The 14,536-nt window shown below is 33.8% G+C and overlaps 1 protein-coding gene across 11 annotated transcripts in view; it reads right to left on the reverse strand.

The window, feature by feature from the left end:
• EYA4 (EYA transcriptional coactivator and phosphatase 4) overlaps nucleotides 1–14,536 on the reverse strand; it is a 271,605-nt gene that overhangs the window by 47,685 nt on the left and 209,384 nt on the right. For 7 of the 11 annotated variants that reach the window (XM_032274734.1, XM_032274737.1, XM_032274735.1 and 4 more), the window contains 5 exons: nucleotides 8,584–8,676; nucleotides 4,058–4,124; nucleotides 2,703–2,845; nucleotides 2,416–2,559; nucleotides 16–95 (listed from right to left, as the gene is read on the reverse strand). In XM_032274734.1, coding sequence (XP_032130625.1) covers nucleotides 16–95; nucleotides 2,416–2,559; nucleotides 2,703–2,845; nucleotides 4,058–4,124; nucleotides 8,584–8,676 — 527 coding nt within the window. The remainder of the gene's footprint in view (nucleotides 1–15; nucleotides 96–2,415; nucleotides 2,560–2,702; nucleotides 2,846–4,057; nucleotides 4,125–8,583; nucleotides 8,677–14,536) is intronic. The other 4 variants (XM_032274743.1, XM_032274744.1, XM_032274742.1 and 1 more) reach the window with 2 other exon arrangements.

The following is a 14,536-nucleotide window of genomic DNA, read 5'->3' on the forward strand; positions in this document are numbered from 1 at the left end:
AAAAAGCTACTATACCTGTTGTGACCCACTGAAATTCGTTGAATTGGAAACTGAATTATTTGCATAAATAGTAGATGATGGTGCAAAACTAGAACCTAGAGGTAAAGAACAAATTGCATTTTAAAAGTATTCCTTGTAAAGTGATAAAAATATTTCACTTTGCAGAATTCAGTGAGAGAAACACTTTGAAATTTGTCGTGAAGATAGTGAAATTTGAGGTTGAGACATTTATACAGAAAATATGCTTAGCTCTCTCCCTCTTGTTGTAACCCCTGGTAAACCCTTTCCTATTGAATCTGTCGAGATAAACAGAAGCATGTGGGAACAGTCTTCATAAGGAGTGAGGCCAACATTCAATGGTTAGGAGTCAAGAAGTGCAGGGGTACCCAAAGGATAACATCTTACACAGACTAAGACTGCCTCCAGGAAACTACTGGAACTTTCAAATCATATCAACTGTATTTACATACAAAAATCACTTGAGCTCAACATTTGTACAGGGTTATTAGCAAGGGAAATAAACATACAGAACCCCATTTAGTAACTCCTTGTACTTTTGTTCCCTTTGTCTTTAGAGCAAAAATAGCTGTGATTTAGGGTTCAGACTCAAAGGAGAACTGTTTATACTATACAAATCTAGGGTTTGAGCACCTTCTAAAACTTTACTACACGGTGTGAAATTTAAGGATTTCTCAAATCAGGGCAAAAACAAGTGAGCTGTCAATTATAGGTTTCCTTAAGAAAAAATCCTTATGGAATATACTTGTCGAGAAGCAAAATGAAAGGCTACTGAGGTGGCTGATTACTTATTTTATCAATGTGTTTTGACTAGCAATGTATTATGTAATCAGTGCAACTGACCTGACCTGGAATAGCCAATATGAAAGTGTTTGTGGAAAAAATGAAAATGTTGTCTGTCACATGGCTAACTGAAGCTGTATGGATTTTTGTGGCTATACCATGCATTCAAATATGTTTCAACCTACATTTTAGGTAAAAAAGAGCACTGCTATTCCAGTCGAACATATCTAAATAATTATTTCATTTGAATCAATTAACCAAAATGTCATACCAGTTGGTTCAAATATGGTAATATAACCCCAAATTTGTGATTTTCCATATAGAGAAAATGACAGATAGTAATCAGCTTTTAAAGTTTTTGCTATGTCACTAAAATTATTTTGGCAGCTATTGCATTAAGATAAAACATGCTGGGCGTGGAGGCTCACGCCTGTAATCCCAGCACTTTGGGAGTCCAAGGAGGGTGGATCATGAGGTCAGGAGTTCCAGACCAGCCTGACCAACTCGGTGAAACCCCGTATCTACTAAAAATACAAAAACTAAGATACAAAAATTAGCCAGGTGTGGTGGCACATGTCTGTAATCCCAGTTACTCAGTAGGCTGAGGCAGGAGAATCACTTGAACCTGGGAAGTGGAGTTTTAGCGGGCTAAGACCACGCCATTGCACTCCAGCCTGGGTGAAAGAGTGAGGCTCCATCTCAAAAAAAAAAAAAAAAAAAGATAAAATCCAATTTTAATAGAAGTCTAAAATTCAAAAAAAATAATGATTCTATATGGAAGATTGGGGAGTAAATACTATATAATAGTCCTATTAAGCAACATAGTTTTTTTTTTTTTTTTTTGAGACAGAGTCTCACTCTGTCACCAGGCTGGAGTACAATGGCACAATCTCGGCTTATGGCAACCTCCGCCTCCCAGGTTGAAGTGATTCTCCTGCCTCAACCTCCCAAGTAGCTGGGATTACAGGCATGCGCCACCACACCTGGCTAATTTTTGTATTTTTAGTAGAGACAGGGTTTCTCCATGTCGTTCCGGCTGGTCTTGAACTCCCAACCTCAGGTGATCCACCCGCCTCAGCCCCGCAAAGTGCTGGGATTACAAGCGTGAGCCACTGCACCCGGCTGCAACATAGTATTAATAGAAGAGAGAAATTTTAGGAATGAACAAAAAATCCTCAATTGGTCAACAATAAATGGAACTTAGAAAAGAACTAATTCAAATTTAAGTATAATCAAAGCAGAATTACATACTTCAGAAATACTGAAAAAAAAAAAATACTGGTTTGTGCTACGGATCTTTTAATACTTAGGTAGTCACCAAATGCACGGCTGACCTGGTGTCTGGCTTGGAGGTTGCTTTGCTTGGACTTGGTTTCCTGCTGATGTTATGCAGCTTAAACTTAAGTATCTAAGTTTGGTTTGGGTCATGTTTCCTGATGTATACTAAACCATTTCATTATGTTTCTGTCTAGTTATTCATCTTTCTTTAAAAATTGTCTGAGCTGTGATAAAGCTTAAAACTACCTTCATGATCGGATATTCCTAGCCCGAAGCCAAGGAGTCTCACTCAAAGAATGAGTTCTCCCATAATATGTCTCATGTGTAGCTACTTACCTGGCATTTGGTAAGAATAAGGTGTCTGGCCTGGCTGTGGGGTAGAAAACCCTGGGCTGTAACTGAGGCAGCCACTCTGTAATGGAGACTGGGTCTGGGAAAGTCCACTCTCTGTCTTGATGGCTGGTAACATCACACCCAAATCTGTTTAGAAAAATGAATGTGCAAACCATTTAATTAGTTAGATGATCTTCCTTCTAAGTTGTAACCTACAACAGAATACAAAGCTACCAGCCAGCAGGATTCCCTGCCCATAACCAGAGGAGAAGATATAAGATGTGAAATACCGTAAGTGGGCAGGCTGTAGGGCTGTCCTGTCTGTGAGTAGGCTGTGTAGACGGCTGGCTGCTGCATCCCCGAATACTGAGTCTGGCCTGCATAGGCAGACATTGTTTGAGCTGCTGGTGTAGAAAGAATGTGTGGATAGGGCCTAAATATCAGAAAAATAGCATTACTGTGGCAACAAAGACTGTGTATTAATTCAGACAGCCTAGATTCAGTGAAACCCTATAATATCCAGGAAGTAATCCTCTTTATCTACAATATAATTTTAACAATATATGAAAAAGCAACAGTCTGAAAGTCAGGAGCTCAGGCTCTGCTACAAACCAGTCTAGTGACCTTAGACAAATAATTTAAACTCCCTAAGTCTATGCCTCACCTGTAAAAGGAGAAATTCGATTTAGATATCATATCTAGTGTCTCTTCCAGGTCTATAATTCTTACTCATATCTGAAATAGCACTCCAGTTAATATGTAGATGAGGAAAATGGAGCATACACTAATTAATATGCTCATGAGCAAATTCACACTCACCATGAGTGACTTACTGTTATGCAAAGACTATGAAATTCTATTTAGAAGCCCTACTAAGAATTCGCTCCCAAGAACTGGAAATTTTTAAAAAGAAAAAAGAAAGGTTGGAGGCTTTCTTAAAAAAAAAAAAAAAGGAATGCCATTCCTTTCATTATGTCACATTTTATATCATGGTCCTCATAGGATATCCAACCTCCAGTCAATACATATATAAAGGCAGACACTCTAGATGCTCAAGAAAATAACATACTACATTTAAATGTATATGTATCAGCAATATAAAATATTGGCACGTCTGGCTGATTCCAAGCCAATTCAGATATACATCCAACATAGTTAAACTTAAGAAATATCTACCACTGACCTCAATAAAGTAACTACATTAGTTATAAAAACAATAAAGCATATTCTCCAAAAATATGTTTATTAGAACTGGAAATCCAATAAAAGAATTTCAATAATGGAATTAACTACTAAGTGTTGACATAGATAAAATGTAATCTCTTTAGGTTTTTTAGCCAGCCAGCATTTTTTAATTTGCATCAAAAAAGCAGTGTATTCTAATTTGAGATTGATATTTCTCTCAAGGTATATATAAATATCCGAGGGAATTATCAAGATAAATGTGGACATCTCTATTTCAAATGCGTACAGGATATTTATCTATATACTTAATCTATCCAAGTATCTATCCAACTATCTATAATACATGTATAGACATAAATGTTTGCCAATTTAAAGTTGCCATATTGTGTGAATACAGATTAATTAAGATTATGCCGGAAAATTTTTCTATCAAAACAGAAAGAATCTACTGACCACTTACTTGGAAGGATACAGCTGTGGGGAATACTGATGTGCTGATCTGGGACTGTAGCCACTACTTGTAATTACTGTAAGACACAAAAATACCAGTGCACCAAAGGTTGCTTCATAAATATATTTCACTAGAATGTACACAACCAATTTGAAGAAATTACCCTGTTAAACACGTTTCCAAAAATTCATTTTCTAAAAAGAAACAGCTGCCTAAACACTTTCTCTTAATTAAACCGATTTGAGTTTAGTTAAAAATGTGAAACAAACATTTGTCTCACAAATCATTCCCTTTAACACTCTTCCATTTTCTCAAATTATTAGCATGAGCTTATATATTAATAGACTATGAATAAATATATTTGATTATAGGGTAATTAAGCTTTCATAATTTAAAAGTAAATTTTGAAAATTTGCAAACTTTGCATTTTAAAATGCCAAATGTGATGGCAAATATGCATTGCTCTTCCTCCATATTTATTCTAATTGAAATACATACAAAATAAGAAAAGTGTGATGTTCCAAACTTCATTTTCTAATGGTAAAATACTACTGTAATTCTATTTCCTTTCATTTTACCCATCAGACGAAAAATTAAAAAGGTAATCTAAAATATTCCTGTAATAACTAGAGAAAGCACAGGTAGTTTCTTTAAAACATAATCACAAAATGCAGTAGCAATTATATTTACAAATATAGTTTGAACTATCAGAGATAATAATTTTCTGAGAAGAACTTAAAGGTGAAAGTCAGGACCTATTAACAGTTCATCCAAACATGGGGCTCCGAACTGGAATATATCCAAAAGCTTGGAAGTTTCTCTTTCCTTTAACTATCTGCCTTGACTAAGACAGATGTTTTGCAAATATATGGACTCTAAAGTGTGAGCCAGTCCCCTCAGAGCCAATCCACACTGAGCAAGCACACAGAGTGTCTTTATTAGGCCATCTGCTGTTCATTCACTTTTCAAAAAGATTAAAGTCGTACACAATGCAGTGCTGGAATTAGTTTAGTCCAATCAATCATAGTTATACTTCAAAGTACTATGTCCTTTCTGAGTTGTTCATAATAATTCTGAAGCTAAACTTTCAGAATTGTAAAAGTGACAAATAGATTTAGGTTGTTAACTATTTTATGAAACATGATATATTTCTATATAGATCATACCCTTGTGATCTACTACTTCACAAACATGCAGAATTTAATGTGTTTAAAATGCTATTTTGCCTCTAAGCTCTGAATACAGAAAGAATATTTTCATTTTCATAGCAATAATGCAGTAAGTATATTTTCAAAAATATTATCAGTCAATTTTGAAAATCATCAAATTTGACTAAAGGTGTTAGTTCTTAACATTTTCAGCAACCAAAACTTAACTGAATTTGCTATGTATAGTTGAAAATAAATTGGCCAATAAACTAATAATTTTCTACCTACTTATTAAAACTTAAAGAATGTTTTAAATTTTCAAATCAACTTAATGAAAACAGACCCTTTGTTCTACTACACAATGGGCATTAAATATAGATTACATAATAATAGTTTTATTACAATGATATTCATCCTAATTTATCAATTCACAATAGCAAATACTCTATTTAACAAAAACATAGCTAAATGAGGCTTAGTTATAGATTCTTTCGTCTCTTCTTTATAGAATTTCTCTTTGGTATATCAAGACTTGGGCTATATTAATCAGTTATTATCAATATTGTGAAATAGAAGACTTTTTCAAAGAGACACTGAATAATGAAGATAAATATTCATTGCAGTAGCTTTTAATAAGACAGAGCAAAATTACACATTTCAGAAAAAAATCCATATACATTAACTCAATTCTGAATATATAAGATGTTTCCTCTCTCTAATGATAAATCTAAACATCATTAGAATAATGTACCCACAACACTATAAAGGCTCAACTAACCTTTACAAATTTCTATTAACATCTATAAGTTCATTTTCTAAATAGAACACAAGACCTTTGGTTCAGAAAACTACGATGTTCATGTAGGAAAGTTTATGCTTCTTTACTAAAATGTATACATTTTGTTCTAATTCAGAAATTTGCAGATAACTGAAAAGAACAACAAAATTGGATTAAAGTCAGTGGAAATTATGCAGATAAAGTAAAGACTGCTCCCACAAAGGGCAGCCTCATTTCCAGAATGATTTCTGAAATACCTTGTAAAGACCTTTGTTTTATTCCCCACAGTCATTTGATTAATCATAAACACTACCCAAATCACTCAACTCATTACATTCCATCATTTCTGCATGCAGCAGTAAGCAAAACTACCTGATTTCAAAATGCCCTGAAAATTAATTAAAATAAATGTTTACCGTCTATTGTCAGTTTCTCTGATGGTGTCAAAGCAATTTCAAGGTTTTACTCTTATTATTGTGCTATCTTAGACTGGTGACTCTCAATGGGATGGGGGTGAGAATTTTGCCTGCCAGGGACAATTAAACAGACTGGATACATTTTTGGTTGTCTTTAGTAAGACATCTTTGGTTGTTTCTTTAGTACAGAAGCATCTGGGGAAGTGTTGCTGGCATTTTGGGATAGATGCAAGGATGTTGCCAAATATCTTGCAGTGCAGAGGACAGCTCTCCCATGATAATTAGCCCAAGTCTTTAACAGTGCTGATGTTGATACTCCCTGCCCTGGATCACTGCTGTGGAATAAAACTTTCCATGGTGTTGGAAATGTTCTGTATCTGAGTTGTCCAATATGGTAGCTGCTAACCACATGCAGCTGTTAAATACTTGAAATGTGTTTAAACGTGAAAATTCAGTTAAATTTTGGTTGCTGAAAATATTGAGAACATAACGCTTCTAGTCATACTTGATGATTTTCAAAATTTGATTGACAACATTCTTGAAAATATACTTAGTGCATTATTGCTATGAAAATGAAAACACAAAATAAAATTTTTAATTTTATCAAATTTTAATAGCCACATATAACTAGTGTCTACCTTATTGGACAGCACGTCCCTAGGTAATTCTTTAAAAAATTGGGAAAATATCTACAAAGATAATATGAGTGAATTTCAGACAGGATGATTGTTTATACCTATTTTTTTTTTCCATCTCTTTTCTGACGGGGTGCTACAGAAAGGATTCAGGGACTGATCATCAGGACATAGTTCTACACTCATTTATACCACTGACCAGCTGTGAGGCCTTGACTGTATGGCCTTAACCACTTTTAACTTTTCCTGTCTATAAAATGGATTAGAGAGCTCTGAAATTCCTTGTGGAGTTAACACTTCATAGTTTTGTCATTCAGCTTTCAATTAACTTATAGTATGCTAATGAATTATGTCACCAATAAGTTAATAACTCCATTCCTTTCCTTAAACATGTGTTCATATAGATTTACTTTGCAGAAAGTTTACAAAAGCTATGGTAAGTGTGCAATACAGAATGCTGAACTGATACCTATTTATTTCCTGAGAGGCAGGTAAACTGCTAGAAAAGATGTGGATTAGTACATATGAGTCTCTATGCCAAGTTTATGTACTGTTCTTTCTTTCTTGGAGTACTAATATTTATGTAGACATGGCAACTGCTTCTAATCAGTATGAAGCAGTAAAATTAGATCATCTGTAAAAATCAAATATATGCTATAATGACATAATACTCTAAGATATATCTCAAGTATTTTTACATAAAACATACTGACAAAAAATCCTTGTAACATGAGAATATGGATAAATGTAAAACGTATTAAAGTAGAATAACAGAACTGAGATTCAATTACCACAAATACTTTCCTAGGTTTAATGTTCTTTCTGACGCACCTATTCCTACTCAGGTTAGAAAAGTCCTTTTACCAGATAATAAGCCAAACAGATAGTGTAGCTTAAAAAAAAAAATCTTTAATTAAGTCAACTTAATTCATGTCCTTTGTGCCCAGCTGGGAGTTATCAGGTATTTATGTTTTGAAGGGATTGATGTTTAAAGACGTGCTATTGTTCTCTTTGAAGCATACCAGTGCTCTCAGAGGCTGGGCTCTAATGCAACCAGCATGTTCTCTCCCGCAGCCCATTAACCTTTAATACTTGTCACTCAGCTGCTTACACAGGAGGAGTTTTTTAAACCCAGAGAGGAAACAAGGTTATTTAGAAGGAATCAAATGGATAGTTTTACATCTCGAATGTTAAACAAGGCAGTTTTTATGCAATTCAAATGGGTACAGTGAAGAAGCAGGGTCAGCTGCTACAACTTAATTATTAAATTACTTAAACAATGTATAAAATAATTTTGAAGGAAGTTAGGTTTACTTATCTGTAATAAGAAAGTCATGGGACTTTTGCTGTCAACTAAAATATCAAGCAAAATTATTCTAAATATAATTTATAAAAATGTATATGCTATGACAATTCATCATGGAAAATAAGAATTTGTTGCTAACTTTATAAAGATCAAAGCTCTAAGAGCTTGGATGCTTATGCTGTTTATTCCCAAGGAGGAAGATGTGGATGCACCCCCATGTGTACGTAAGGACACACGAGCTAAAGGCTTTACCTGACCCAGTAAAAGTGTCAAGCGCTCCATCTCCAGTCGTGGTTGTGGTTTCACTGCTGTTCAAGGGCTCTGTTTTGACTGCAAGAAGAGACACTACGTAGAAGAATAAGTACATGTGAGTTTTACTTCTAAATTTATGTCAAAGACGCTGTCCGTTCTACTAGTGATTTTTCTAGCTACCATGGGCATGCAAGAGAAAACTTGAGAAGTTGATGAAGAGAGTTTTGTTAATTTAGCTTCTAAGTGAGCATGCATTTAGAGGATTTAATCTAAAATCCTCTGGCCAAGCTAGTTCTCTCTAATCGGGCTTTTAAAGGCAGTCAACCTTAAAAAGTGAAACAGCAGTACACATATTTATATTCTTAATTCACCTAAACACACTCTAATATAGTCAATAGGAAAAAAAGAATCATCATCAGTCTTCAGTACATTTAATCAAAATTATACCAAAGAAATTTACTGACTTATATTTTATTTTTACCAGGAAGATTTTTTAAGTTTACATAATAATATAATGCAGACATATGAAAGTATAGAAACCATGGGCTCATTCACATGATGAATGAAAAATGAAGCACTCAATGAAACTCTAAAAAAGACTCAAGAGTTATAAGGTGTTGGGCTTTTTATTTTAATGGTTTAACAATTTTTAATATGTTATAGAGATCAGCATAGAAAAAGAGATGTTTTCCACAGCAGCAAGTCCATCTTTTGAAAACTCTTTTAATATGTTATTTCTATGTGGCAATGGTGTATTTTGCCAAAATCTTTTCTTGATAACAAAGTGGCCTCGTATACATTATTATCATTATCAGAAGCAACAAGGGTGGGGGGCGGTGATAATAAAGTTTTACCCATTTGGTCACACCATATTTTCCCTTTGTTGGCAAAGCTTTACTACATATATCATAGCAGCAAGGAAATAAACTACGTTATTTTCTACTTAACACCTCTTGTGTTTCCTGGTCATAAATGAAACGAATGATACAGTTAAAGAACTTAGAAGCAAGCAGAAAATTATAAAGAAGAAAGCTGAAGACTAGTCAAATGACAAAAAAAAGGACAGAGGGGTCATAGGGTACTCATAACCACACAAGTCAGTAACGTTATTCTGTTAGAAAAGCGATTAACTGATAGAAAACCATGCTGTAATGATTATGTTCTTTTCAACATGAATGGAATTGACCAGACCCTCAGTGAGCTCTGTATTAATTTAGTATCCATGATTTATTAATGACATGATCAGTTGGAAGGTTCAGAGAAGAAATGTAAAGGTTGGAAACAGAAAGTAAAGAAACTTGGATTACTTTTCCTAGCAAAAAAGGAAACTTAAGGTCGGCTTATCCTTCAGTAGCAACAATGATCTGAAGAGTAGTCTAATTATTTATATAATGATAAATAATAAATTGGTGGTTACTACTTTTCAGTAGTAATTTGTACAGTAGTCCCTAGTATGATTATACCTGATCAATAACTAAACCTATCACTATAAAATTATTTTATCACCTTTGTACTTACTGCTATAAAACTATTACTTATCGAGAGCTTATTAGGTGCTAGATGATGTACATTTAGCTAATCCCTAAAATAACCCTAATTAATACAAATCACTATACTCATTTTATAGACAAGGAAACTGAAGTTCGAGGGGTTGAGAGCCTGCATAAGGCCCAGTGCAGGAGATGGTAGAGCTAAGATTTGAACTCAGGTTTTTAACTCTAATATATGCATGATCTTTCCGCTATATTAGGCTGCTTTCAAGTATGAAAATGGCTTATGTTCATGACAGTGCCTCTTCTCAAAGGCCCAGAGCATGATGAGAATGCAGTTATTTCCTAGATAGAATAATTATAAAGACTTCATTAAAAATGAAAACTGCAAAATACTGGAATAGGATACTAAGGCATGTCTGCCATTTCTTCCTTGTGGGGTATTTTAAAAGACAACAAGAAGTAGCAAATTTGAAATTAGGTAACAGTAATAGCCAGTAACAGGACACCCTTAAAAGGTACATGATACATTCCAGGTATTGTTCCTGTCCTTTACACCTATTAACTTATTTACTCCTCTCAACATCAGTAGATAATATCATTATCTTCATTTTTCAGATAAGGAAATGGAGGCACAAAAAATTAAATCACTTCCCCAGTCACAGAGCTAGTAAGAGCTAGAATTTGAAACCAAGTGGTGCGTGTTCAGAATCCAAACTCTAAACCATACTGCCTCTTAGGCAGCACTAGCTAATCAATAATTCCTTTGTCTGTATGAAGATAATGCAAGAGTATAATCCAGATGGGTAGAAAGGCTGCTCTATGCCATGTAATATTTACATTTGACATCTAACATTTATGACAAAAAGTCGTATCCCAAAGCCTTCAGCAAAACGAAGAAACAGTTTATCGGAGCTTCTGACTTCTACTAGCAGCTAAATTTCTATTTGTGCATATCTGTATCTATGAACAATATTTGCAAAAGTAGCTTTATTATACTAATAGTAATACAGATTTTACTCATGAATGGAGGTGGCAGAATGTGAGCTGTGTCTAACAAAACTGGTCTAAAAGCCAGACATGTAGCTTAGTTTTGTTACTTTGAATTTCAACTTTGAGACCTGATTTCAAAAACTTGGTATTGGTTTTGATTATAATCTCCTTAATTAGAAAGTTTTGGGAGGTCAAAAGGAGAAACAAAAGGAGGGAGAGGGAGAGTTTTTGGTCTAATTCATTATACTGGAAATATCTCTCATTAAAATTGTAAAGGTTTGCCTTTAGTCAAAGTTAGACAAAGGAGGTTCATTTTGCTGAGAAAAGGCATCCTCTGGAAAGTATATGGAGAGAGGAGTAAAAAACAAGATGTGTTAGGTTTACTGAGACACCTGAATTTTAGTGTAATAATTCAACAAAATGGATGCTAGCGTTTGGGGGAAAGTGGTTACATGTTGATGTAAAATTTTTTTTTTTTCTTTTCCCACGCAAGTCAGTGTAGAACAAGAGGGAAAAGTGGGAATGAAACATTTATTGTTACATAAAATAAACTGCATTCACATTAAGCCAGCACCAACAAGCACCTCTTGAACTCTAAGTAAGTCCCAAAGTTATCTCGGTTTGATTTTTTTAATAATCAGTAATATCAGATAAGAAACAACTTTTTTTTTCAGCAGTAGAAAGCTCAAATAGAGAAGTGAACAGACACTATATTATTAGCTGATTTATTAAAATATGTTAGAATACAAATAAGTATTATCTTGATGTTTATATAACTACATAAACATTATATAATAATTATAGATGAAGCTTAGAAAACCGAAGTTATCTTCACTGAAGCTACAAATATATTTGAAATGCATTCTGTTTACTCTTATCTTGCTTTTGTTTCTACACTTTAAATTACATCTACTATAAAGTTTTCTAGTGGCAGGAAACTTAGTTTTTCATTAAATATATGCAAGGCACTATCGGAAAAATGTTCATTAATAAGACAAATCTAGTCTTACTACTATTAACTTGTAAAAATCCTTATTCCAAATAATGATCAGTATCTATTCTTTGACTGTTCAAATGTATTTTAAGCTGTATTTTGTTTTCCTTAAATTAGCATGAAGTTTAAACAGAGCTTTTAATTTATTTTCAGGACACCATCCAAAATCATTACACGCAATAGAATGGAAGCACAATCCTTCTATAGAAGAGAAGCACCATATTTCTCAACCAAATGCAAGCTTACACACCAAATGTTTTGATTTCAATAGAAATAATGATATTTTAACGTCCTAGGTTGCAAAGTAAGTGAGTCAGAGTTCATTTTGCAAAAAGTGGCATAAAATTAGTTTATATAGCACTTTGTACAGAACTGTTAAGAAATACTTTTACTGACAGGTCCCCTCCCCACTAGTTAGCTACTTGCAACTTGGATGCTTTTTACAGAGCCAAATAGAAAAAATAAATTAACATACATGATTGGATTTTCCATTTTTTTTAGCTTTAAAAATAATTCCTACCTACAGACTAAATCAAGGTCATACATGATTGTTGTCAGGTACAAGCAATGGCTACTAAATCACAGATTTCCTCTCTTCACATCCCAACCTTCATCCCTACTGCCATACACTTATTTTTAAAGCAAACTTAATCTTGTCCCCTTAAATTGTCTTTAGAATTTCAGTACAACGTTAATGTCTATTAATTACTTTTAGAGAAAGTCTGTTTTATTATCATAACTCAAAGTTCATATTCATTTGTTGCAATTCAGGCTTCATCCTTGAAGGTGACCCACATAATTTACTCTTACATTTCATCTTCAGAAATCTATGTAGTTTAAACATAGAATAAAGCGTGTGTGCACCAGATTAAGGTGCCATTAAAAAAACTACGTATATGTAATCTCACATACACTTCTTTCTGAACCACAAAAATCATATATATAGAGGCTTTTGACAGCTTAGCTTCTACAAAGAATTTCAGAAAGAGTTAGATCAGGAAAATTACAATTTATAACACTGCAGGGAAGCAGTAAAAGTATTGCCTACTGGTTTTAATAATCAGTATAGCCTGTGATTTATGCTTGTTTGAATCAATATATTCATTCAAAAACCTACGAGTACGAAATGTCTTTCATTCCTAACTACCGATAAAGTATTTAATTTTGTAAAATAATTTGATGTAGCCATTTATGACTTTTATTCTTTAAAAAAATCTACAAAGAGCAGACTCACAGCAGTAGGTAGCTCTACTGCACAAATACATAACATTCAGAAACTAAGTCATTATATATGAATCAGTCGTCTCTATATTAAAAATTCTAGAAGATTCGTTTCTATAATATATTGATTTCAAATATAGAAAAAACAATAAAGCTGATCAAAATGTCTGATTTCTATTCCCCCAAACCTTTTCTTTGAAGTTGTTTCTTAATCTCCATGTAGAATCAAATATTCCCTCCCTCCACTGTTCATCCACTTTGAACACATTATGGCATTCATTATTTTCATGTCTGCTTCCCTCTGCTAGGCTTTTGGTTCCTGGACAGCTGGTATCGTGTTCTTTAGGTCACTGGGTTCCCATTTCCTAGCATAGAACTTGGCATATAATAGGAATTTGATCTATTTTAATTAAGTGAGAAAGTGACAATTTACTCTTTTAGATCCTGCCCTAGCCCTCTTAATAGATCTAAGTATTTTTGCATATAAAGTGTAGTTCATCATGAATCCTGACACTATTAAGCGAATTAGAATCTGGAATTACCTACATCTGGAAGTAAATGTTCACATGACTGGCATGCATTCTTATACGTACAACATACTTCATATATACACGTGCAGATCTATATCAGGAGTCATGCCAAATCTGACCCATGGCCTGTTTCTGTATGGTCCCTAAGCTAAGAATGGTTTTTACCTTTTTAAATGGCTGAAAAATATCAAAAGGAGAATATTCTGTGACATAAACATTTTAATGAAATTCAAATTTCAGTGTTCATAAATCAAATTATTTAAACAAAATCACATTAATTTGTTTAGGATTGTATACAGCTGCTTTTGTGCAACAATAGCAGAGCTAAATAGCTACAACAGAGAGCATTCAGCCCGCAAGGCCTGAGCTTGATTTATTTGCTAAGGTATGCTTGTATTTATGCTATTTTTATATTTTACATTTTAATAATTTTACAAGTGCTAAAAATTTCAAAGGAAAAATCTATGTTCCATATAAATCTGCAGATGTAATTATATAACTAGGATTAAGGCAGTAAAACACTTGAAATTACTTTCAAGAATACTGGAACATACTTAAAGAGCACCAATGTAGTACAATAACATCTCAAGGTGATCCTATCAACTTATATAAAAAAAAAAAAAATTAGGCTGGGTGCGGGTGCCTGTAATCCCAACACTTTGGGAGGCCTAGGTGGGCAAATAACCTGGTGTCAAGAGTTCAAGACCAGCCTAGCCAACATGGTG

Source organism: Sapajus apella, unplaced genomic scaffold (genome assembly GCF_009761245.1).
Source record: "Sapajus apella isolate SASKATOON/1434 unplaced genomic scaffold, GSC_monkey_1.0 scaffold6, whole genome shotgun sequence".
NCBI classification, from domain to species: domain Eukaryota; kingdom Metazoa; phylum Chordata; class Mammalia; order Primates; family Cebidae; genus Sapajus; species Sapajus apella.